General features: G+C 44.7%; 1 protein-coding gene across 1 annotated transcript in view; it reads left to right on the top strand.

Moving 5' to 3' along the window:
- Cyth3 (cytohesin 3) overlaps positions 1-26,997 on the top strand; it is a 93,591-nt gene that overhangs the window by 45,891 nt on the left and 20,703 nt on the right. The window contains exon 2 of the mRNA XM_055598504.1: positions 25,891-25,973. Coding sequence (XP_055454479.1) covers positions 25,891-25,973 — 83 coding nt within the window. The remainder of the gene's footprint in view (positions 1-25,890; positions 25,974-26,997) is intronic.

Genomic DNA, 26,997 nt, shown 5'->3' with positions numbered 1-26,997 from the left:
GGTGTTGAGGAAAGAGCCTGCTGGGTACTTGAGGGCTAAAAATGAAACCTCTACTAGTCTGGGTGTCATGAGTTAAAGATATGCTGTTAAGGGGTACTTGGAGATATTTGAGGATAAATAAAAGTAATCTTTTGCAAAGCATTCCTTATATAGATAATGTTAAGGGAGAACGTCATTAATATTTTAAAAGTTTAATAGTTTCTTTATAGCCGAGAAGCCATTTTGATAACCTAATTTAAAAAAAGATTTTCAAAGCGTGTGCGTGTGTGTATGTGTGACTGTCTTGTATGTCTGGATGTCTGTACCAGGCTGTCTGTGTTTCTGGATGTCTGTGCAAGTGCCTGTGGAAGCCAGCAGGGAACATCAGATCCCTTGGAGCAAGAGTTACAGGTGGTTGTGAGGTTCTCCAGCAGACCAGCAATAGCAAATGCAGCAGCAGGATGAACCAGCAGCAGCCAGGGGAGCAGCCACCACAGGCTCTCTCACCAATCCCATCTGTGCTCTCTCAAGAGTTCCCAGAATTAAACTATCTGCAGCTGGCACAAATCACACCTCTGCCAGAACACATTATAGTTAGCTGCTGTGGACAGTCTGAAGAGCCTCAAATCTAGCACCTGGGATTAAAACAAAAACAGTCACATAACATAACTGGGTTTTAAAGAAACTGGAATTCTCCCTACAGGCGGGGTTTTTGCTCTTAGGAACTAGAAGGCACTAGAGGGCAGTGAGAGGGTCACCCCGAGGAGCTGCACCTGCTGAGGCCATCGTTCTCAAGGCCCTGGGGGTTGAGGGCCAAGAGGATTAAGACTACTTTCACTGGTTATTTAAAGACTGGGAGGAAAAGGAAGAGGGATGCTTTGCCAAGATTGAGGCTATATTTCACAAACCAGGATCACATTGCCTCATTGTGTTGTAGATCTTAAAATGCTGGGCTCTGGTGTCATTAAAGGCGTCCTGTCTTTAAAATTATTTGACACAAAAATAGTTAAAATATTACTGACACACCATTATAGGTATTCCTGAAAATTGGTCCCAGCACTGACTGCTGTGTCAGATTATCTACAAAACAAAATTTGGGGAGGAGAAAAATACCTATAATTGAAACAACTCTTTTGTTTCTAAAGAAAAGATTTATTTTTGTTATTTTTAATTATGTGTATATGTGTGTGGGTGTGTGCATATCCATGCAGGGACCCACAGAGGTCAGAGGGGCATCAGATCACCTGGAGCTGGAGTGTACCATCATGGATGTTGGGAATGATCTCATGTCCTCTGCAAGAACAGGATGCTTTCTTAACTCCTGTTCCTTTTTTTCCAGCCCCATGAAACAGCTCTTTATATTGCAAGACATTGGCAAGCAAAAGCCTCCAATCCCTTGAGCAAGTTTTTGAAAAGGAAAAAAACAAAAAAAACAAAACAAAAAAAAAAAAAAAAACCCCAGAAGAACCTATGCTCTATGTATTCCAAAAATTCTGTCTGTCTGTCTCTCTCAATAGTTTAAATATGCTGCAAGGGAGTGATGCCCGCATCCAATTCAGCAAATAATTTCTGAGCACTTACTGTACACTATTGTAGAATTAACTAAATAATTTAGCATGATGTTACTGATGATGCTAATACATAGCATTCCCATTGTTATGGCAAAGAAGTTATCCTTATTATTGCTATTAAAGATGGTGGACTGGAGAAATTGGGACTCTGTGCATTGTTGGTGGAAATGTAAGAAGACATAACCGTTATGGAGAGTAGTATGGAAGTTCCTTGACAAACTAAAAGTGGAATACCACATGCCCCTGATCATAGAAGCTGTGGAAACTGTGGGCTGGAGAGATGTCTCAGCCATTAAGAGCACTTGCTTCTTTTGCAGAGGACCCAGGTCCAATTCCTAGCACCCACAAGGTAGTTCACAACCATTTGTTACTGAAGTCCAAGCGATCCAGTTACCCTCTTGATCTCCGCAGGCACCACACACATGTGTTGTATATACATACATGCAGGAAAAGCACACATAAAATAAATGAATCTAATAAAAATTTCTTTTGACAAATGATTAAATAACATGTGGCAGGTCCATATAATTGAATACTGTTCAGCCTTTAGAAGGAAGAACTTGCTTTTTTCTAGACTTGGCATGTGCTATAATCCCAATGCTGTGGGCAAGCTGAGGCAGGAGGATCACCTTGAATTTCTGATTAATCTGGGCTTACAAAGTGAGACCCTGTCTTAAAAAAAAAAAGTCAATCTTGTCACATGCTAGAACCTAGACAAACCCTGATGGCACCATTGATTGTGCTGAGTAGAGCAAGCCCCTCAGAAAACCCCCTACATGAAGTGTCTGCAAGTAGTCCAGTTCTTAGTGGCAGAAGCTGAATGGTAGTTCTCCAGAGTGAAGAACAGTGAGGGTCAGGTTAGTACTTACTGGGGAAGAGCTTTCTATATATTTGCAAGATGAGATAGTTCTGAGGACGAATAAATGTGTGAATGTAGTTAACACTACAGAACCGTACTATTTGTCTGTTGTGTGTATATGTGTGTGCTGTGCCCTCACACATGTCACAGCATGTTGGAGGTCAGAAGGCAGTTTGTGGGAGTCAGTTCTCTTCTTTCACCATGCGAGTTGGAACTAGCTATGTGGCAAGTGCCTTTACTATGTGCTTTTATTTGCTGGGCCTTCTTGCCAGCCCCCTGAACTGTACTAAAAATGGTTATGGAGGGGGCTGGAGAGATGGCCTGGCAGTTAGGAGCACTGGCTGCTCTTACAGAGGTTCAGTTCCCGATACCCACATACCATTGTCTGTGACTTCAAGCTCCAGGGGAGCTGACACCTTCACACAGACATGCATGCTGGCAAAACACCAATGCACATAAAATAAAAACATAAATAATTAAAAAGGTCGTGAAGGAGCTGGGAATGTAGCTCAGTTGGGTTCATTTGTATGAATCAGGATCTAGATTCAGTTCCTAAGTACACACATATTCCCCTGTGCATTCTGACTCCCACAAATTGGTTGTAATGGGTCATTTTGCTCTCTCAAAAGACGGGGTTTCATTATGTAGTCCTGACTGGCCTCAAATATGCTGAACTCCGCCTGCCTCTTTCCTCCAAGCGCTGGAATGGCAGGCATATCAACTGCAATTGGCTCTGATGCTAAATAATGTTTTGTTCAATAACAACTTTAAAAAATTCCATTTTCTTAGGTGAGAAAAAGGAAACTCACGGCATAGTCTCACACAGCTTAGCCAGGGGCAGACACTGGAGCCCGGACACTGGAGCGCTGAGTCTCAGTCAGGCTCTCACTCAGAGCATTTGCTAATGATGGTGCTCCAAAATGGTGTCTGTAGGAAATGGCTGTGGGCCTTTACTAGTGGGATGGGGCAGAGTAGGCTGAAGGAGAGAGAGGCGGAGGGAAGCTGTTCTGGAGATGGAACTGCCAGCCAGCAGCGGACAGCGCCCAGGTGGGTGAGATCTGATAGTGACCTGGAGGCTGAGGTGAGGTGGTTGGATGTCATTCCAGCTTTTCTGGGAAGCTGTTGTGACATAAATTGATTTGAGTCAGTACTAAAGCTCACTGTAAAGGAAGTTGAGAAGACAGTCCAGAATATTTGTTTGCCCATTTTGTATTAATCAGAGTTCTCCAGAGTAGTGGTTCTCAGCCTTCCTAACTCTGTCACCCTTTCTCACAGTTCCTTATGGTGCGATGACCCCCATCCATAAAATTATTTTTGTTGCTACTTCATAACTGTAATTTTGCTACTGTTGTGAATTGTAATGCAGTCATCTATGTTTTCCGATGGTCTTAGGTGACCCCTGTGAAAGGGTCGTTTGTCCCCAGGTTGAGAACCACTGGTCCAGAGTAACAGAACTTAAAAATATAGAAAGTGTATTTATTAGAATGTCCAATAATGCTGTCTACCAACAGCGGGTCCAGGAATCCAGTAGTTGCTCAGTCTACAAGGCTGGGAGTTTTAGCTGGTCTTCAGTATACGCTGGCGTACTGAAGAAGTCGGCTCTAATACCAATGAAGGGATGCACTTGCCAGTGAGAGCGAGAGCAAGCAGGCAGAGCTAACCCTTCCTTCCTTCTTCCTTATATAGGCCATCGCCAGAAGGTGTGACCCAAATTAAAGGTGGCTCTTCCCACCTCAAAAGATGTCTATTTAAAACTGGGTCTCCCATTTCAAATGATTTAATTAAGGAAAATAGCCACCTGGTGTGGTGTCGGTTTAAGCCCAGCACCGGGGAGGCAGAGGCAGGCGAATCTCTGAGTTCCAGGCCGGCCTGGTCTACATAGTGAGTTCCAAGATAGCCAGGGCTCCACAGAGAAACCCTGTCTCAAAAACAAGAATAACAACAACAAAAACCAAGCAAACAAAAGCCTCCCCCCCAAACAAAAATCAAAACAACAAAACCCTTACAGGTATACCTAGCTGCTTGGATTTTAGTTAATTTCATATGTAGCCAGATTGATTACCAAGAACAGCCATCACCGATGTCTAATTTAAGACTTTGAGTTTTACTGAAGATTAAATTATTGCTTCTTCCAACTTACATTTGGTGTTTTGGTGCTGTGCAGCAAAGCTGGATGTCATATATTATTCACAACAGCAGTTATTCATAGCCATTTGTTTTATTTTTTCAGATATACACATATGCAAATGTTGCTTTTCACTGCCCTAGGTGATGTGTGAGGCTATGTCAGAACGCACCATCAGGATGCTTGCAGAGAAGGGTGCATTTACACAAAGAAAAGGCTTTTTTTACACACACCCTCAGGGGGACCACAATAGGACAGTTATACCGATTCAGATTTCAAGTATCTTTTTGATGTGGGTTTTTGTTTTGCTAAAAATTTGCCTATGGATACAATAATTTTTAAAAAATTATTATTATTATTATTATTATTATTACTACTACTATTACTGTTTTTTGTTTTTTTTTTTTTTTTTTTTTTTTTGAGACAGGGTTTCTCTGTGTGGCCCTGGCTGTTCTGGCCTCATTTTGTAGACCAGACTGTCCTCAAACTCACATAGATCCACCTGCCTCTGTCCCTCTGAGTGCTGGAATCAGAGGTGTGCACCACCAAGCCCAGCTTTTTTTTTTTTTTATAGAAGAGTTTTATCTTCCCAATTGAAGTTCTTAGAGGAGAAAGTTCCCCCCACCCCTTTGCACTTGATCCAGTGACAATAGTAAAATCTAGCACAAGTTGTAGATGACTTTTCCCTGACAACACACTTGAAAGGCTTATCTGCATTGGACGGGTTCTTTCGTTGTCCTTCAGATCTTCAAAAGGGCTTGGTAGAAGTTTGGTTGATCAGGTTGTCAGAGGCAGCTTTCAGAGTTGTTGGAGAGGGAGAATTGCTTGGCAGTTGTGACTGTCATCGTCTCTGTTTTTCAGATAGGCTGATTTAATTTTTTTAGAACAGATTTAGATTTACATAAAAATTGAGTTGCTAGTGCAGAGGCCTGGTCTGTTCCCTTCCACATCACAGCTGCTTTCCTGTGCTCAGGATCTCTTGCCTTAGCCTCCTCAGTAGCCAGGACTGCAGGTATGTGCACTGGACAAGTGGAGCTTACCTTTCATCATTTTTTTTCTTTTTTTGGGGGGTGGTGGTGGTGGTGTTTGAGACAGCGTTTCCCTGTCTTGCCTTGGCTGTCCTGGACTCACTTTGTAGAGCAGAGTGGCCTCTAACTTGCAGAGATCCATCCACTAGCCTCTCCCTCCCTGAGTGCTGAGATTACAGGCGGATACCATTGTGCCCAGTTACATTTGTTATTAAAAAAACAAACAAACTTGCTCACCACCCTTCTTACCTCTCTTCTTATCTCTGGGAGCAGCTCTCCTGCCTTGACTCCTCACACCTTAAAATGTACATCTGCTCCAAGCTGCTCTGTACTTGCTTCTTGGTCAGTAGCTCTTCTCCACTGCTGAGCTGTCTTCAGTCTGCAGGTGGTGTTGAGCCAACCAGGGACCCTGACAGATGGGAGCCTCAGCAGCTTGGCAGTTCCACAGTCCCTCAACCTTCCTTGCTGCAGCTCCTAAACCAGCATCATTACAAGTGGCATCTACACAACAACCAAGCTCAAGCAGTTCAGTGGCTGGTTCTGGGCTAGGGTTGGAACTGTTTGGAGAACTTCATCCCAGGTTAAGCCAGGAGCCATGTCTTGCCTGACCTGTACATTGTTATTATTATTTTTATTTCTCTGGGAAGTCTTGGCAAAATTGCTTGGCTCGGGATTTGACCAAGAAAAGACAATTACTGTGTTAATAAGAAAAATGCCAACCGAGCACAGTGGCACATGCCTGTAATCCCAGCACCCAGGGAGGCAGGGGCAGGAGGTTCTTTGTGAGTTCAAGGCCAACTTGGTCTACAAAGCAAGTCCAGCACAGCCAAGGCTACCCAGAGAAACCCTCTCTTGAAAGAAAACAAACAAACAAACCAAAACAAAACAAAAAAACAACCCAGGTGTGTGTGTGTGTGTGTGTGTGTGTGTGTGTGTGTGTGTGTATGTGTATGTGTGTATGTGTATGTATGTGTGTGTGGTGGGAGGGTATGGGGGCCATGGAAGAGAGCCGGAGAACACACTTGATTCTTTTTTTTCCACCATGTGAGTTCTGGGAATTTGGCTCAGATCATCCAGCTTGGCAAGAGCGCTACCTCCTGAGGCTTTTCACCAGCCCCTAAATTTCTCTGTTAACACGTTACCTGGTATCACCATTTACCATTGATGAGCCAGTGTTAAACATCAGAGACAGGGTCACTACCCCAGAGTGTTCTCTGTACTCTGCCTGTTCATCCTTCCTCGTGTCTCCCTCAGCCTGTGGCCATTGCAGTAGTTTTGTCTTTTCAAACTGTCATGTGGTTGAGATCACATAGTGCTGTCACCTTTTCATATTGGCTTATGCAGTGTGATGTGCACAGGTGTCCACTGTGGCTTCCGTTGGGGGTGTGTGTGAAGTATTCCTAAAGGCTTGCTGTTGAGGGCGTGGACTCTGGCCTGTGGATCTAAACATTGAGAACTCTGAGCTAGTCAATGGAGCAGAGTTTGTGAAGCCTGGTTGTTGGAGGAAATGGGGTCACTGTGGGCATGCCCTGGAAACTGTGGCTTAACTCTAAAACACTGAGCCGAAATGAATCTTATCCCTAGACTGTCTCTTAAGTACTTGGCATAGCAATGAACAACTCCTAATACAGCGTCATAGTTTATTTCTGGATACTATTCCGTAATAGGAATGTATCAGTTTCTTTGTCTATTCACCTATTGAAGGACATAACAGTTGTTCTAGATTTGGGCATAATGAAATGGCTGCTATAAATATTGACAGGCAAGTTTTTGTGTGGACAGAGTGTTCAGCTGAGCTGGGCCAGTCTCTGGGACTGCAGCGCTGGCTTGTGTTGCTTGCCCGTGTTTACCTTTGTCAGGGGCTGCCACACTGCCTTCCAAAGTGTGTATTTGTGAAACTTTCCTATTCGTGTATTTGTGAAACTTTCTCTTTCCTCCGCAACTTCAGCTTCCAGATGTGCAAAGCATCAGTCTGTCGGGTTTGATGTGAAAAGTTGTTTATTTCCTCTACTGCTGCTGAGGGTGGAAAGTCTCCCTGCCCACTGTTATTTAGCTTTTTGAGTATTCTTCAAATTTTAAATTATTCTTTGTTTTCATTAAGAACAATACTTATTTTAAAATTTCAAAATTAAGAAGAGATTTGATTAACTTTTAAAAATAGTAGTATTGCCTATTTAAAGATTGATTGAGTCACATAAAGTTTAAAAGTAGCTCAAGGTCATCCAGCTAATGTGTAGTAGGCATTAGATTTGAGACCCGGCACTTCTGTGAGACTCAGTCTTCCTCAGTTTGGTTTTCTTGAGCCAATGTCTGTGTGGTGGCTTGAATGACAATGGCCACCGTAAACTCCTGTCTTTGGATGCTTAGTCAGCAGGAAGTGGTGCTACTGGGGTGGGATTAGGCCTTGTTGGAGTAGGTGTGGCTTCTTGGAGGAAGTGTGTCACTGGCGTTGGGCTTTGAGGTTTCAAAAGCCCAAGTCAGACCCAGTGTCTCTCCCTGCTGTCTGTGAATCTGGATGTAGAATTCTAAGCTACTGTTGCTTAATCTCTGAAGCTGTAAGCCAGCCCCAGTTAAATGTTCTCCTTTATAAGAGTTGTCATGGTCATGGTGTCTCTTCACAGCAATAAACAGTGACTTAGTCTCATGCAATTCAGGATGGCCTCTTGTCTCAGCCGCTGGCATGCTTGGATGATAAGTGGACATCACCACATCCGACTTAGTTTCCTGGTTATTGTCTGCCTTACATGCTGTTACACACTGCCTGAGACAAACAATGCGAAGGAAGAAGAGTTTGTTCTGGCTCCTCATTTCAGAGGCTTCAGGCTGTGAAATTCTAGAACTTTGAATTTATGCTGTAGACCTGTGGCGAGACGGAAGCATAGTGGCAGGAATGTGTGGTAGATGAAAGCTGTGTACATCAAGGCTGCCAGGAAGCAGAGAAAGTGAGAAAGAGGCTGGGACCCCTCCTGGGGTAGTCTCAGTGACCTACTTGCTCCAGGCAGGCCCCACTCTAAGAGGGTTCATCACTTCACAATAAGGCCATCAAAGTATGAATGTGTGAGGGGGTTAACCTGTGGATGAGATCAGAGCCTCTGTGACCTAACCCCTTCCAAAAGCTCTAGCTTTGAATGGTGTGCATTGGAAATCACGTCCTCAACACAGAAGCCTTTGAGAGAGGCCCGCCCAGGTCCAGACCACAGCACTGCTTCCATAGTTGGCCCACGGCTTTCATGCATTTGGATTTCTATGTTCACCAGCACATCTTAGCAGATTCTCAATTTTCCTTGTTTAATAGAATCATTCCAAAAGGTCATTAAAATTAAGAATCCTTGGAATCATGCCAAGAGGTTCTGATTTGAAAGGCCTGGGGAAAAGTCTGGGAACTGTATTTCAAACATGTACTGTGTGTGTGCATGTGAATTGTGTGCATGTGTGTGTTGGGGCGTTGCGTAGAGAGCAGAGGTCAGTGTCAGGTGTCTTTACCTTACTTTGGGGACAGGTCTCTGACTGAGCCTAGAACTCCCTCAATTGGCCAAACTAGCAGTTCCTCAGGGCCTGTGGTTTCTGCCTCCCCAGCCATGGGGTTACGAGTTCAAGGAGCTGTACCTGGCTGTTTATTTAGGTGCTGTGACCCAGACTCCAGCTCTCATACTTGTGCAGTAAGCACTTATTTACCAAACGTCTCCCACATCCAGATCTGTGCTTCTGAGTGGTTCTGGTGAAGGGTTATAGGCTACATGCTAAAAACTGCTGTGGAAAATCAGCCAGAGTCAGAGGCTCTGAAGGAACATTTTTGTTGTGTGTTTTAGAGAGCTGGCTGAGTGTGGGGTTCTTGTGTTTAGCTTTGCTGGATGGAGCCAGGGAGTAAACTGCCCTCTACCACTGCCTCAGCAACACGACTACAGTGGGTCTTCTGTTCCTTGGTGGTGGTTGACTGCATCACCAAACAGGAAGAGCGACAATTGCGGCTTGGCATGCCAGTTGTCAAGAGGATGTTTATATGGAGTCCAAAAGGCTGATGTGGGAACATTGCAATGCCAGTTTTTTTTTTTTTTTTTTAATATACAACACTGTGTAAAGACAAGGCAGCCATTTGAAATGATAATGACTGTTCTAATTCTCAATTTTTGCTGTTTTTATCTATCTATACAATGTGCTAATTTTTAAACCTTTTTATCTACTGTGAGATAAATGTAGTAACTTTGGGTGAAAAAAAAAAAAAAGACTATCCATACAAAGTCAGTGTTTGGTTTTGGTTTTTCGAGACAGGGTTTTCCAGTGTAACAGCCCTGGCTGTCCTGGACTTGCTTTGTAGACCAGGCTGGCCTTGAACTTCCAGAGATCCACCTGCCTCTGCCTGCCGAGTGCTAGACCTAATGCATGTGCCACTACTCGTGCAGCACCATTCCTGGCTTCAAAGTCAGTGTTGTTGATAGCTGATGATTAACCCTGGTTCTTACAGTCTGAATCTCGGGTGCTATCTGAGTGCCTTTATTTTTTAGGAAATGCTTTTCCCCACCTCTGTCAAGGGTTGAAAGAATCAGCTATTCAGGTGTTGTCTTAAATTTTTAAGAACTGTGTGCATGTGTGTGACACATGTGCCCACGTATATGCATGTGCAGGCCAGAGCACTGAGACGGAGCCTCTCCCTGAACCAGAAGCTCCCTGGTTTGGCTAGGCTGCCTGGTCAGGGGGCTCTTGGTATCACGTGTCTACACTCTTCTAATGCCAAGCTTACAGGTTTCTGTAGCCATGCCTGAGTTCTCACTCGGGCGCTAGGCATTTGAATGCAGGTGTTCATGTTTTCAAAGCAGGTACTCTAACATACTAAGCCATCCCCCAGCTCCTATACGGAGCCTTTTAAGGGTAACAAAGTGTGTGCTAAAAGTTTGGTTAAGTGTGCTATAGTCTGGGTTTCAAATACTTGCCAAAAGCTTGTATGGTAAGGGCTTGGTTCACACTATGGCACTTTTGAGAGATGGTGGACCTTGAAGGGAGGGAACCAAGAGAGAGGCTGAAGTTCATTAGAGGTGTGCTCTTGAATGGTATTTTTAGATTCCTGCTTTTTTTCTTTTTCTTGTCCAATCCTGGCCATGAAGTGGTTTCTTCTTGACCATTTTTTCCTTGCCCCAAACCCAAATAGGACCAAACAACTAGAACTAAAACCTCCAAAACTCCAAGCCAAAATAAACCTTTTCTCTTGTAGCTGATTATCTTGGATGTTTGTCATGGTGTCAAGAATCTGACTAACAGCAGTACCAAATGCTAAGTGAACCCTAGATGTCGAGCTGTCTTTTGTCAGCATGTGCGGGATACATGCAATGTGTAGTGACCCCCTGTGCCAAAATAGAGAGCCACCACAAAGCTCTGCCAGGCCCTTTCTCAGGCAGGCAGCACCCCCACCCCTGGATTAACTGCTGCTCGGATTTCTGTCACCACGAACTGGCTTCTCTGTTCTTGGCCTGTTTTTTTTTTTTTTTTTTTTAATTATTTAAGATTTATTTATTTATTTTAATTTTTATTTTTATTAATTACACTTTATTCTCTTTGTATTCCCCATAAACCCCTCCCTCCTCCCCTCCCAATCCTTCTCTCCCCCTTCTCCACAAATGCCCCTCCCCAAGACAACTGACAGGGGAGGTCTTCCTGTCCTTCCTTCTGATCCTAGTCTATCAGATCTCATCAGGAGTGGCTGCATTGTCTTCCTCTGTGGCCTGGTAAGGCTGCTCCCCCATCAGGGGGAGGTGATCAAAGAGCAGGCCAATCAGTTCATGTCAGAAGCAGTCCCTGTTCCCATTACTATGGAACCCACTTGGACACTGAACTGCCATGTGCTACTCCTGTGCAGGGGTTCTAGGTTATCTCCATGCCTGGTCCTTGGTTGGAGTATGAGTCTCAGGAACAACCCCTGTGCTCAGATTTTTTGGTTCTGTTGCTCTCCTTGTGGAGCTCCTGTCCTCTCCAGATCTTACTATTTCCGACTTCTTTCATAAGATCCCATGCACTCTCTTGGCCTGTTCTTAACGCTCCCTTTAAAAGTGTGATCTTGGGGGCTGGAGAGATGGCTCAGCAGTAAAGAGTACTTGCTTCTCCTATAGAGGACCCAAGTTTGGCTTCCAGCACCCACATAGGGGTTATAACTTTGTGTAGCTCCAGTTCCAGGGAATCTGATGGCCTCCTCTTACCTCTCTAGGCTCCTGCACATATGCGGTCAACAGACACTCAGGCTCACACACATATGCCCCCTTCTCTCTCTCTGTCTCCCTTCCTCCTCTCTGTGTGTCTGTGTCTCTTCCCTCCTTCTCTCCCTCCCTCCCTCTCTTATTCTTCCTGTCTCTCTCTCCCTCCTTCGTGTGTGTGTGTGTGTGTGTGTGTGTGTGCCCCCCTCCCTCCCCCCTCCCTCCCCCCTCCCCAGCTCTTCTGTTAGCGAACATTTGGGTTGTTTGCACGGGTTGGCTTGTCAGCAGTGCTCTCTGAAGACTGACTCGCAGGTTCTTGTGCTGACAGGTATCTTTAATTCTCTGAGACACATGCCTAGGATTGGAACTGCTGCAGCATTATGCAGACCAACTCTTTGAAGAGCTGCCAAGCTCTATTCCAAAATGGCAATAATGTATCACATTTAAAAAATTAAGTGTTTCATTTTCTTCTTTGGGCTTAAATAACTTATTTTTCTGATTTTTAAAAGTGAGTGCCTAGCTTATGTTTTCAATTTATCTTCTAAAATTGTCATGTTAGCTTGTGACTTTCTAAGTGTTAGAACTATAGTGTATAGACATTGATATGTGACATTTTTACACACTCATTCCGTTTTTGGTCTTTAAAAAATTTTAATGTGAAGAAGTTTTTTACTGTGTCTTTTTTGACCAATAACTTAATTGCAGTTGGGATTCTTAGCTTTTTTTCTGATTAATGTAGTAGCTGCACACATTATTGGGGCACAATGTAAAGTTTTAATTCCTGTATAGAATGTGCACTAATCAAATCAGGTAATTAGCATCGTCCTCATTGCTCTGCAATCTCAGACTCAGCTCTTCCAAGTCTCCTCTCCCACCTCTTTCTTCACCTTGTGAAAAAGGGTCTGTGTAGCCCCTCATGGCCTGAAACTCCTGCCTTCTGTCTCTTTTTTTTGGTTTTTCGAGACAGGGTTTCTCTCTGTAGCCTTGGCTGATCTGGACTCACTTTATAGATCAGGGTGGCCTCAAACTCACAGAGATCTGCCTGTCTCTGCCTCCCTGAGTGCTGGGGTTATAGGCGTGTGCCACTATGCCTGGCTGCCTTCTGCCAGGTGCCAACGCCTGGCCACCGTGCCGAGTCGTAGAACACCAGGCACCTTCTTAGCTAATTACACTTTGGTAAATCCTAGCTGATTGTGCTGGTATGTACTACCCGAGCTTTGTTCTTCTTCCCCTCCCCTTCTTAGCCTGTAGTAATGACATCCTCTCTTCTGCTTGACGACCATATTGTTAGCTTCCACCTATGAGACAGAACATACAGTATTTGTCTTATTTCATTAAACGTAATGCCCTTTTAGGCTTGTTTTTCTAATTTCTAAACAAATGGTTTTTCTAGTGACTGTTTTGTTGCTGAATTCTAACTTAATGGTTCTGTGGTCAGAGAATGTGGCTTTTCCATGAAAGTCCCAAGAAACAAAGCCCTGTGAGTAACTTAGGCAGGAATGGATATGCTTTGAGGAATGGGATATTTGCTGTGGTCTAGAAGAGAGGGCTCAGCCTGGCTTCCAGAGTTCCTAGAGGAACTCCCACCTCTGTGGTCATCCCTGGAATCTTTCAATCCACACTACCAATGGGTGACAGGTCCACAGGGCTGTTAGGAGACCACCATTGCTGTAGTGGGTTTATCAGTGCTAGGAGTCTAGAGAGTAAACTCACAGAAGGATAGGTAGATGGTGATCTTGGAACCCTCCGTTCCCAGCCTCTGCCCTCTAAGAAGCAGCCGGTCGACTCTGTTCTTGTGTGTGTATGTGGCCTGTGTATTGACTGACTCGTCAGCAGAGTCCAGTCATCCACAGAAGCCCATCAGTTCTCTCCCATCAGCCCCTTGGGAGAGGGAGAGAGAGAGAGGAGGAGGAGGAAGAATCTAATCTAGGCCCCCACACTCCATCCATAGTACATCCATCCATCAACACTTAAGAAGGTCTTAAAGGTGTATACGGTGTTTGTGTTGTACCTGTATATGTACAGGTGCATGTACTTAACTTACGCACAAATATTACTTTCCACCTTAGATCCCTAAAGCAAGGTTCTCATTGAACTGGAGGCTTGCTTTTTTGCTAGGCTGACCAGCCAGTGAGCTGCTGGGATTATCCTGCCTCTGATGCCCGCTCTGGGCCACATACGTATGTGGTATTCCTAGCTGTATATGTAGGTGTTGAGAATTCAGAACTGGGCCCTTGTGTTCACACAGCGCACATGCTTGCACTGTGTGCTCTCTTCCACACTGAGCTTTCACTGAGTCCCCAGGACATTAAAAGGTACTTAGGTTTATTTCATGTTTTATGCATGAGCATGCGTGTGTGTGTGTGTGTGTGTGTGTGTGTGTGTGTGTGTGTGTGATGTACCACATGTGTGCAGTACCTTTGGAGGCCAGAAGATGTGTTGGTTCCTTTGGAACTAGAACTACAGATGCCATGTGAATGTTTGCAACTAAACCTTGGTCTCCTGCGAAAACAGCTGCTCTTAGCCCCTCTGCCATCTCCCCAGTCTCCTAGAAGGTTTTCAGCAATTTAAATAAGTATCTCATGAAAGATTCAAAAGAAAGTGTGTCCACAGGCACCGGGCGCAGTGAGTTTGTTGGGTCTGTCTCCATCAAGTGTAAGAAGCATCGTTGTTTTAGGTTCTGGTAAGAAGGAGAAGCCTATTTGGGAAGGTTCCATGTACACCTGTAATCCTAGCACTTCGGAGGCTGATGAAGAGCACAAGTTTGACATCAACCAGGAATCCCTTTACATGTTTCAACAAAAAGGGGAAAATTAAACCAGACTTAGAAATTTTATTTCTACTGACAATGCAAGAGTGACTTAAACTTCAAACATTTTAAAGATTTGTTTTCTGCGTGCGAATGTTTTGCACCACACGCACACGCCTCATGTTGCCCTCGGAGCCAGGGAAAATGGTATCAGATTGCCTTGAACTGAGGGAGCTAGGGGTGGGTGTGAGCCGTCATGTGTGTGCTGGGAATCGAACTTAGGCCAGCCAGTGCTCCTCGCTGCTGAGCCATCTCTCTAGTCCCTAAACATTTATTTTTAAAATAACGTTTACTGCCAGGGTGATAGAACACACCTGTAAACCTGTAATTCAAGCATGTAGAAGGCTAAGATAGGAGGATTGCTGAGTTTGAGACAAGCCTGGGCTATACTGAGGCCTTGTCTCAAACACATACACACACACACACACACACACACTGTTGTGCATACATATATTGTAAAAAGTAAAATATTGGAGCTGGAAATGTAGATCATTGGTTGCATGCATGTCTAGCACACACAGGACTCTAGGACTTTTTTTCTAGGGAAAAAAAGGTGAAATATTTGCAGAATTCACAGGTCAAGATATTTCTAAAATACCTTTATAGCCCCATTCTTTTGCAAACAGCTTTCTAGTCAGTATAGTTGATGCTTGTGACTGAACAGCATTGCCACTGCGGAAGGATGAGTGACACCATTTCCTAATTGTGTTCTTTGTTTCTTCCAGGACCTTTTCCAAGTCTATACTTTTTTTTCTTTCTCTCTGTGAGACTGTCTTTTGAAGGTGTCCCTGGGAGGTGTATCCCCATGAGCAGGCTTGTATCCCTTTTTCTTTCTTTTTCAGAAGCATCCAGCAATAGCGATCATCTGTTTAGAATTCTAGCTGTAATAAGCAAATCACAGAGAGGTAGGTCTTGGGGCATTAAAATGCTTTGGTTTTTTATTTTTTATTTTGTTTTATTTTTAAAAGTGGCTCTGGTTGTGAAGTATGTCGTGGTTTTAAGACTGAGCTTGTTGATCTAGGCTGGCCTTGGACTCGTCTTGCTCTCTCAGCCTATTTGTTACTTGGACCTGTAGGTGAATCTACCATGCCCGGCTAGAGTGAGCATATTATTGTTAGGCAAATCTTCTATACCACAGTATTATTTTTTTCTTGGGGGGGGGGGAAGGGTTCATTTTTAAATCTCCATTTGTCCAATTTTGATTGACATATTTTGAATATTTTATTAGATACATACAATTCAGACTTACTAACTTTGTGATTAGCTTTGGCTTCTTCATCTTTAGCCCTTTTTCCCCCCCTTAAAGTCTGTTTTGTCTGCATAACATTAGCTTTATTTTTAATTTTTGTTCAGTTTTTAACTCTGGGTTTTAAACTTAACCTTTTCCCTTTTATATTTATTGTACAAGTATCAGCTACACATTACTACGTGTTCCGTTCTCTAGCGCAGTTGTTGTAAGCTGGCGGTAGCGTGTTGTCTCATGCAGCCTTTTTTCTCCTGATTTGATGGGTTCACTCACTTTGCTGCATTCAGCTGGAAAGTCATGTGGGGACTGAGCTCATCCACACAATGACACCCTGGTTTTGGGGGACTTAGCAAACACCAGGTGTGACAGTGACAGTGACAGCCAGGGGGGCAGGGGCCGGGCCATCTGCAGCTCTGTCTCTTGTGTAGTTTCTTCCCTCAAGGCTGTGGGCCTCGGCTTCTCCGGAGCTTGGTGGTCTCAGGTTCCAAGATATTGGAGGTGGGAGGATCTGTGGCCTGGACCCTGCACATTGTCACACCTGCCCTCTTCCTTTGGTCACAGGAAGTTTCTAAGATAGTCTGGAAGCACTGGGGAGATTCCCCTTCATGACAGGAGGAACTGTAGGTTACTGGGGACTTGTTTTCCTTCTCCAACAGTGGGAATATTTTATATTTCTAATGGTGGTATTGTCTCTTTTCTTGTCTTTGGGGAAGAACCTAGGGCCAGCACTGTAATGAGCCACCACCTTGGCCCACTTGTCCTTTTATGTTGATGGTTTTTCCTCATTCTGATCTTAGTCCACCCTCCCATCTTTGGAATTTGAAACTCAGTTCCTTTCCGGCATAGCCTGGACATTTTCTTATAAAATCCTGTCAAGTCTACACTTTATGATTCATAACTCTTAAGAGCTTGAGGGAAGCTTGTTTGCTTTGCTGTTCACTAGCTGCTGCTGCCGGTTCCTAGTTCTTTGTGTGTGGCTTTCCTTCAGAGTGGATTGAGGAGGTCTGCTCGTGCTCTCTGGCGTCTGTCACCACCTGTCTCCCATCTTTTCTCTCAATGGTCTTGTAGGGTTTTCTTTAGCAGTAGTGCACAGGTGGCAAATTGTTCAGGTTTTGATAGTCTGTACTTGTTGTTTTACCTAATTTAAAGAAGACCAGGAAGTCCTGACACAATAAAGAGGAGCAGTAGATGAGGAAAGCTACGAGGGTAGCCAGTATCAGGAGCTGACTTAGCCCCTGCATGCACTAGCAATTTGCATGTGACCTTGAGGCTCTCAGTTCCTGGCCCTGTGGCTCAGCCCAGCACCCTGGCCAGCTGGAGCACTCCCCACCATCCCTTCCTGTTGTTATCATGTGACTGGCCAAGTGACCCACTTGGATGTGAGAGTGTTGACGGGCTTTTCACCTGCTAGAGGTCAAGTGGCTCTTGGTGGTGATGAGATCCAAAGGTCAGTGCTTGCTCCTGTTGGCCCTCAGCTGCCCTTTTGTTCTTGCTGTCAAATCTCCCTGGTTGTCCTTCAGAACCCATGCTTAGTAATGTTTGAATCATCAGTATTTGGAGTGTAGGAAAGCTATTGTTTCTGTGTACAGAGCTGCCATTTAGTGGATCAGCGGAGACCAGTGTCTAGGCTCATGCCTTGTCAATATCTTGAAGGACTGGCTTGTCCCTGAACTGACCAAAAAAAAATTCTAAAAAACTAACAAATGGCAACAGGAAGGCTAGCCTCGTTGTATTAATGTTGATTACTTGCAATGAAAGCAAACTCAAAAGCCACAGACGCTGTTTTCAGTCTGCAGCTGAGAGCTGAAAGCGTGTAATCAAGTTGAGTAATCAAGTGATCCAGTTTCTGTTCATTAGATAATTTGTTATATTTGACTTCTAGCCTTAAAATATAATGTTCTTGATCACAGTTTATAACTCTGGGACCTTATCTTTTCTCAGGAGAGTTGTAGAACAGAATGCTAACTTTATGGAAAGTGTGTGTGTGACAGATACAGAGAGAATGTTTGTGTGGGAGTGAAAAAGTGAGTTATAAGGATAGCCTTAGGAAGAGTAACAGTCTAGAACTGCGAAAACCACAGCTTCTTGGTATCTATTATTTGTCTATTACTAATATAATTTCATCACTAGAAAGGTCTTTCTCATCTTTGAGATACTGTTTATTTTTTAATATCAGTATACATTTTAAATACCAATGCTTTCTAAACTATGTACAAAATCCCTTTTTTCATTAATTCTGAGATGTAAATATTTCTGTATTTTAATATCTGTGAAGAGACAGTGTATAATGGATGGACTCTTGAATTTTACTGAATGTGGTAAATAAAGCAGCAGTTCTACTTCTTGAAACAATATTGTCACTGCAAAATTTGTTAGTTGCTTGTGTTTGTGGGGTGGGCTGCATTTATGTGTGGCAGCATGTGTGGAGGACAGAGGAGGCTGTTCAGCACCCTGCTGTACCACTCTCTGTCTTACTCACTTGAGACAGGGCCTAGAGCCGTGCTGATGGTGTGTACACCCTAGTAATCCTCCTGCCTCTGTCCTCCACAGTGCTGGTGTTGCAGCCATACCAGCTTCTTAAGTGGGAGTTAAGGGTTTGCACTCAGATCTGCATACTTGAGAAGTAAGTGCTCTTACCCACTAGGCCATCTTCCCAGTCACTGTGCTCTCCTCTGTTTTCAGAGACAGTGGGGGTTAGTTGTGTAATGTGTGGGCATTTGGCCTGTATGAATAGCTGTCCACCATGTGCTTGCTTGGGGTCTGCAGAGACCAGAAGAGGGTGTCAGAGTCCTTGGAGTTAAAAATGGTTGTGAGCTGCCAAGTGGGGCCTGAGAATTGAAGCTAGGTTCTCTGCCAGTGCTCTTCACCTCTGAGCCATCTCTCCGGCCCTGTAATAACCAAATATGTTATACCATTTCTCATACCGGAAAAGGGTATCTTTCTGCTGTTTTTGTTGTCATTGTTTTGTTTTTGAGGCAGTCTCACTCTGTAGCTCTAGCTGGCCCTCAGCTTAGGCGGATTCTCTTGGCTTGGCCTTCTGAATGCCGTTTACAGGTGTGCACCACAGTGATGTGCTGTTGCCTCTCCCCTGTCTCATTCTGCCACTTCTCCGTATGCACTAAAGCAGTACTCTTTTTGCTTTTGGTACATTTTTTCAGGAGCCTTGTGTCAGGACTGGACAGCCTTTGCTCACATAGCTGCCCTTTCAGCACTTGACACTCTTTTGTATAGATAGAGATCATTTGGTACTCCTCACCTGCCTGCCTGCAGATCTGCTAATGATTATTTTAAAGTTTTATTGTCTGAAAAGTAGCCCATTTCACCTTTTTATCCTGAAAGATATTTTGCAAGCTCTGGAATTTTGTCCACTTTCCCCTTCAATTTGGACAAAACTATAAGTCCAATTTTAGTTCCGTATCATGGCTGGCAGCAGACTTTACCAACCCTAAGGTGCTTTGATTTGCAAATCTTAGTGTGAAGGAGGCAAGTACCTGAGAAAGGCAAGGGCTGGCCCAGGTCATGAATTTTTTCTGAAGCTTCTCTGAAGCTGTGCTGGCAGCAGAAGGCAGGATTTCCTGCCTCCTTACTTTTTCCTTTGTTTGCTATCCAGAATTTGGGCCGAGATATTGAAAGTATACCTGCTGCCTCACAACTAGCGTGCACTCGTGCTGTCAGTGCTCGTTACTCTCTCAGAAATCCCGACCGTAACCTCCTCATAATGCAAACAAAGAGCGCAGGCCTGCCTCCATGTGGTCAGAATTCTGTGAGAGAGCCAGCCAGCTTCAGGGATTTCATTGCAGACCAGTGATTGTAGTTAACTAGCTCTTGTTATTTTCTTTACAAGCACAGATATTTTAATGATTCATGCATGGTAAATAATAGTGAAGTTTAAATCCATGAGAAAAATAAAAATTGCAAGCATTTCTATAGAAAATAGAGCGTCAAGTGTTAAAAGCTTAACATAAACCAGCTGCTTAAAAAATCAGCATTTAGAACACTCAGAAGTAGTAATATTAGTAGGAAAAGAGAGGAATTGAGAGCAGGCCTAAGGCAAGACAATGGAACATGAACAGGAACTTTCAAAGACATTTTTAGAAACAAGAATTCACATCAAGGAAAAGACACAAACCTGACCAAGAATGAGACCCTGAACAGAGAAAGCAACTCAGAGTTGGAATTAAACAAAAGAAAACAAACAAATGAAACTATAGCCCAAACCCCAGGGTCATAAATGGCTTAATCCAGACATTACCACCTCCTCCCCCATTCAGAATGAACCGTGAGTCAACCCAGGTCAGCTGTACTCTCAGAACCAGTCACCCTGGAAAGCCAGCGTCAGGAAAACATTATTTTGTTCTCAGAGCTTACCCGTTGACGTGAAAAAGTTGTATGTCCAAGGGTTTATGTGAGGTATACTTCGGATGAGCAGCAGAACCTCAGACTTGCTAAGATCTTGAAATGAGGGCTTTGCAGCCTCCTGGTGTTGAGAGCTGGGGCAGTTCTGTTCCTGACAGCGAAACCTGACGGTTCTCTCAGCGCAGCCTTCTCCAAGCCACAGTGCCAGAACCACTTCGATTTCTGGGAAGATTCATGCAAGAATCCTCTTCTTTGAAGCCATTTTAAAAGTATAGTCCCTGTCTGCCCACAGTGAGAACAGAGTACAGGGAGTGGACATGCTCAGGTGGTGACCCTCCCTACTTCTCTGCCTCCACTGCTTTGGCATCATGAGGAAGTGGTTCTCACTCGCACCTCTGTGTTTGCTGCTATGGCCTTTGTGTAGGATATTTGGTGAAAATGTTATGACTTGAGTAATCTCCAACTGCCTATCCACCAACCTAAAAACTTTGTAAAGAAATTAAAACTGGGTGAGTTCAAGGCCAATCTGGCTAACTTAGCAAGACTGTCTCAAAGTAAAGGGTTGGGAATATAGCTCAGTTCCCTGGCCTGTGCAAGGCTCTCAACTCCCAGTCCTCTCCCACAAAAAAGGATCAAAACTGAGTTTGAATATAGTTCTGTGGTAGGTAACTACCTAGCATGCGCAGGACCCTGACTGTCATAACCTGCATCGCAAATAAAAGAGAGAAAAGGAGAGAAAAGAGAGGGGATTAAACTCACAGATACTTAGTTTAGTAATTCCCAGAAAGATTTTCCAGAAACGGATTGCTTCTAATCTAATGAACTGAGGTTGGACAATTTTCTAAACTGCTGAGACCTCAGAAATGGTGACACTAAAATACGTTACAGAAAAGACAGGGATGCCAAATGCACAATATACAGATAGCAAATGTGCATAGTAAGTGTTTGCACGCGAGCCCAACAGTTGTCCGAGCCATGTCTCCACACTGTGAGCAACAGCGAAGAGGCTCCTGGGAAGGTCTGTGTGAAAGATCTGCTTCAGTCGGCTGGAAGTCCTGAACTTGCAGCAGTCTTCCGGACCTACTGCTAAGAGATGTGGGGGTAACGTTCTGAGTCACGCCAGATCTCCTCAAGCCAACAGTGCCCACAGAAAATGACTGCTGCTCCCCTCTTCATGGCCTCCAGGCTGGCTTCAAGTAGATGTCACTCGAAGGAGGAACACTGGTGTGTCAGGTGACCACCAGGCACGCCCCTTCCTGTGCTGAAAATTCACAAACAGAAGACACAACCCCAGCCACAGTGAAGCTGTCACCTAGTATTACGGCCAGAAAGCGAAAGCACCCTTCTGTTAATAGCTCTGGCAAAATGGAAATGCCCAAATGGTACAGACCATGTTGGATAGAGACCATTGCCCCTTTTTCTTACTTGAAGTTGGAAGAAATATTTTTCATTATGACACCTTTGTGTCTCCTAAGCCAAGAGACTCAGAGTGACAGGCACAGAATGTCAGGATGTGAGTCCAAGCCCTGTATCAGCTTCCCTGGACAAAGACAGCTAAGCTTGTGAACTGGCCTGTGTCAGCAGATCTCGTGGCCACCGAGATGCATGTTGGCTGTGCTTACCAAACGGTTGTGTGTGTTCATGGTGCATTGCTGGCACCTGACAACATGACAACACAGAAAGATGTAGGAGCAACAGAAGTGGTACAGAGATTGGTCCAGGAATATTCAATCATGTTCTTTCATCCTGTGTATTAACGAGTACACTGGGTTACACGACCCAGACCAGTTAGTCTTTAATGTGCTGAGGAGTGTCTACTGTTTTCCTATGCCTGCTTCTGCCAAACACCCGAAAAGATGATACAAGAAGAGATGCTACCAGCCATCTCAGGTCAAAAGGGTTTTTGTGTGTGTGTGTGTGTGTATGTGGGGGGGTATCGCTTTTCATTATGAGAAATTTTAATTTTTTTTCCTTTCCTCCTTCTCTTCTTCCCTGACCCTGTACCCGGGAGACAAGAGTCTCAAACTAGCCCTAGCTAGCATCATGGAACTCATGAAAACCAGGCTGATCATGCTGGGATTAAAGGTGTGCCCCGCCACACCCAGCCTAAAAATTTCAAACTTCAAATGTAGAACTGATAACCAATCAAATAAGTTCAGTTATTTTTAGCTTGTTCATTTTTTTCTGAAGTCTTTCAGAGTAAAATTTAGATGTAATAGCTTTTTACCACAAAATACTTGAGCATGAATCTCTAGAAAATAAGGATATTTCCTATAATAACTTCAACACCATTATTCTACCTGAAAAAAAAAACTTATTTTTTTTTTAAAAATGTGTGTGTGTGTGTGTGTGTATGCGCGTGTGTGCGTGCGTGCGTGTGTGCGTGTGCACATACATGCACCCTGTGGAGCACATATGGGAGTCAGGTCTCCTATCACCATGTGGGTCCTGGGGCTCAAGCTCAGGTTGGGTTTGGCAGGAACCTTACTGGCCGGGCCACTTGCCAGCTCTTCTCTTAGACAAGCGGCTTATGGTTGGAATTCTTGGTAACATGGATGAACAGCACTGTATTGTTCCTCGTTGCCTTTAAAGGATCTGACGGGCATGGTAGGAGAGAAAAGCCAGGCAGTCCATGGAAAGGTTCCGATGGAGGTGCATTGGCAGCTTTAGAATGAAGTTATCCTGGAGTTTCCATTCATCTTTGTTCACTCTTAGTAGCCCTCTGGTCTTCAGGTGGGAGGAGGAAGACTGTTGGTAGACTTTCTTAGACAACCTGTCTGCAGGAGGTTGAAGTCTACAGCTTTCTCCTTCAGACTCATGTGTCAGAGAGGTCAGCAGAAGAGGCTTCCTTAGGGGTTGATCAGGAGGCTGATCTGTGTAGTTGACTATATTGGGCTAATACCACTCTGGAGGCTGGCTAAATTGACATGTGGATGCTTGTGGTAAGAGACTAAAAGTGTATGCTGGTTTAGGCTTCATCTTTCTGGGTATTGGGCGTTGCTGATGTTCTGCAGTGTAAATTCTTGGCCCTTGTATGTCTTCTCTTTGAATATTTGGGGGGGGGCATGTCTCCTACTTTTGCTAATCGGTATAAACTGAGACCTGAGACAGGTTGGGCCAGTGAGAATTAGGGAGAGGATCTGGGAAGAAGCTTGAGGAGCCCTGCGGTGAGAAAGCATGTGGCCTTAGCGCCCGGGTACTGTCTAGCAGGGCAGAAGTCAGTTTCATGACGAAGCTGCCACTTTGCAAGGTAGACGGAAGTCACTGGGCCCAGGGACCTTGTGGAGCTCTTGCTCGCTGCATGCTGCACAGCTTGTAAACATGAGTGTGCCATGGCTGGCACGTGCTGAGAATCTGGGATTGTGCTGTTCTTGTTTACCAGATATATGGTATTGCAGACCATTATTTCTTTTTAAAAAGAGTCTTTCTTTCCTTCTTTGTTTGTTTCTTTCTTTCTTGGTGTGTATACGTATGTGTGTGTGAATCTGAGTGAATCTGTTCATTCAGTGATTTCAGAAGAGACATCTGAAGCCCTGGATTCAGAGTCACAAATGCTTGTGAAATGCCTGATGTGGGTGCTGGGATCAAACTCGGAGCCTCTGATAGAGCAGCAAGTGCTTTCAACTGCTAAGCCATCTTTCCAGCCCCATTATGTCTTCATTATCTCTTCTGCAGTCTCTCTTGGCCTCCATTAAAAAGTAGAAATACTATAATGGCTGTCTCTGTGGTGTTTTGAAGAGCTCAGTTGTTTTATAGCCCTGTCTTATCTGGAGAGCAATAGCTCTTTCCTTGGTAGTATCCTGGCATAGAAGATTGCATAAGAATATTGCTAAGACGTCATTTAGTTTCAGTGTAGACTAGCTGGTGGAGGAGGAAAGAAATTAACAATATGACACAGTCTCTGCTTTCCACCCTTCTCCATGTTCTTCCTTCCCTCCATAGAAGTCATGCTTATTATGAATTCTGTATTTTTTACTCTAATTATTTTATGACAGGTATTGATATGCCTGTGGTGGTTACATTTTTCTTTTTTAATTAATTATTTATTTTATGTGAATTGGTGTTTTTCCTGATTGTATGTGTGTGTGAGGGTATTGGATACTCTGGAGCTGGAGCTACAATTGTGAGCTGCCATGTGGGTGCTGGGAATTGGGTCTGGGTCCTCTGGAAAAAACAGCTGGTGCTCTTAACCTCAGAGCCATCTCTTCAGCCACGGTGTTAGTTTTAGTTGTCAACTTGACATAATATAGAATGACCTGGAAAAGAAGTCTCTGGTGAGGAGTTCTCTAGATTAGATCCATCTGTGGTTCATGGCCGTGAGGGAGTTTCTTTATTGGGTTGAGGCGGGAGCGACCTGCTCTGAAGGTGGGCAGCACCATTTTGTGCTGGGCTGGGTCCTGGCGAGTGAGAGAGCAAGTCTGTGGACTAGCACAGTCCTACAAGTTCATTGCTCTCTGCTCTTGACTGTGTCCAAACACTCATGGCATCCCACAGTGGGTTGGAATTGTAAGCCAACTACACCCTTTTTCCCTTAATATGCTTCTAGTTTTTGATTTATTCAAGACAGGGTTCCTCTTTGTCGTCTTGACTGTCCTGGACTCACTCTTGTAGACAAGGCTGTCCTTGAACTCACAGAGATCCACCTGCCTCTGCCTCACTGAGTGCTGGGATTACAGGAGTGTGCCACGGCTCTAGCCCCCTAATATGCTTTTTTCAGGGTGTTTTATCAGGCAAAGGGGAACAAAACTAAGACTTATATAATATCTAAGCAATATGCTACTTAATGTTTTGTTTTTGAAGTTCCTAAGAGAATGTGTCTAATGTCTACACTGGTGTCCCGAAATCACCTGATTGTTGCTTCTCTCTGAGAGTCCAGCACATTTACCCATCCTACTGTGGACAGGCATTTAACGTCTTTGTTTGCACTCTGAGATATGCTTCTCCAGCATTATTGAACTTCCTGTTGCCCTGCTGGAGCATTCTCTACTGTGTACACTTAAAGGAGCGCAGCTGGGCATAACATACACAGCCTTGGTGCTGTCTGGATGCAGCTACCTGAGTGCTTCCCAAAGTCTGCTCAACTGTGCTCCTCACGTCCTGCTCCCACTCCCATGGTAGCCAGTCTAGTGAGATTGGCCTGCATCTTTATATTGTCAGTTAGAGATGTGAAAGAAAGCCCCTAGTTCTACAAGGCTGTCGTGGAGCTTGAGCGTGGGAGGCCAGCTCCGAGCTGCCTTCCCACTGCACTTCTCACTTCTCCCCAGAGCATGACCACTTTGATCTTAGCTTTGTGTGCTGGGTTCAGTGCATGTTGTATGTGGTACAGACACAGCGCTTCAGGAGTGCAAGGCTAAGAAGCAGTGGAGAGCTAAGTACTGCGGGATGGCCTTGCCCACTGTTCCCTGCGGGGCACCAGGGGCTGTGCTGGCTGCCTTCCATGTCTGCGTGTGTAGCTGCAACCTGTGAGAGGGTGCAGAGAAGCACCAGCCATATTAACCTCTCATCAGGGCTCTGTGGCTGGGGAAGGCCTGTGATAAGCCTCGGGGGCAGGCTTCTGGCGGGGTAAGATGTGCACACATGTGGTTTGTGTCCTTTAGCTTCTGTTTTCCTCCCTCGAAGCCTCTGTAGGGTGGGTCGGAGGAGGGTCAGGGGCCTCCCCACCCGACTTCCCACCTCCAGTCTCCAGCCTTACCAGCCCCTGAAGTTGTTGACCTTTCTTTCTTCTCTCTCCTCCTTAGTGCCTGAAGACCTGTCATTAGAAGAGCGAGAAGAACTCTTGGACATTCGCCGAAGGAAGAAGGAGCTTATTGATGACATTGAGGTAAACAAGAGCAGAGCATCTGGGGCGTGGACGTGTAGGATACTGAGTGGGGTAGCTGCAAGAAATGTGGGGATGCGTCTTCAGGATGTGTGTGAGGACCACAGAGACAGAGCGATGGCTTCTCCAGGCTGCTGAGGCAGACGGTCATCCGAGACAGCACAAGCTCAGGAGTAGAGACCTTGGTGGGACTAGCCCTCTCAGTAGTTAGTTAACTGTGGCCACAGAGTTACAAGTGTTGATGTAAACAGTGGCCGCAGCCTGATACACACTGCCCTTCTCCGTGTATATTATCCCAAGCATGTAGATCGTCTGCCACACTTTCGGCAGTTTGTATTCTTTGAATGAACAGACATATATTGGATTCCAACTGCATACCAAGTACCTACTTGGTGGCAAGAGCAGCATGACAAATTTAAACAAAAATGAATAAAACAGATAGATGAACGCTGTCTTCCCACATCTGTGTACTTGGAGACCACAGGAGAGTAAATGAATGAAGCCACAGTTTCAGAGCACGGGGGTATCCGATGTTTCAGATGCCATTCAGAGGCCTCCCTGGTCCCTTGGTGTGGACCTTCCTGAGGAAAGTCAGTGCTGTGGCTCTGGGAGGTGCTTCCTTGTCATTGTCGATGCCAAAGTAAATGTCCCCTCACAGGCCTTGTCCTAGACAATGACTCCTTTCTAGGAACTTGTTGAGTGAACTTGTTGGCACACACATAATAGGGCTCTGAATAAAATGTCTTTGTGTTTGAGGGGTAATTGGTGGCGGTTTGGCTGTAAGGTTAGCCTGCATTCTCAGAAACTTGTGCAAACCAGAGCAGTCCTTTATCTAAAGAATAAGAATGGATAGTAAGTGTGGACAGTAGCTTCGGATCACACCACTCAGTAGTACGGACTCCTCCGTGCACTCGGCCTACTTCATCCTGTTCTAAGGGTGCTGACTGAGGCTCAGAGAGGCTGGCAAGCTACTGAGGGGAAGCCAGCTCGTGGGGATTCGACCATTTCTGTGCCCTCTGTTTCTGAT

This window comes from Psammomys obesus, unplaced genomic scaffold (assembly GCF_907164565.1).
Source record: "Psammomys obesus unplaced genomic scaffold, mPsaObe1.curated_primary_1811, whole genome shotgun sequence".
Taxonomy (NCBI): Eukaryota; Metazoa; Chordata; class Mammalia; order Rodentia; family Muridae; genus Psammomys; species Psammomys obesus.
Note: the sequence above shows the minus strand (reverse complement) of the source record. Positions and strands in the feature narration are given on the sequence as shown.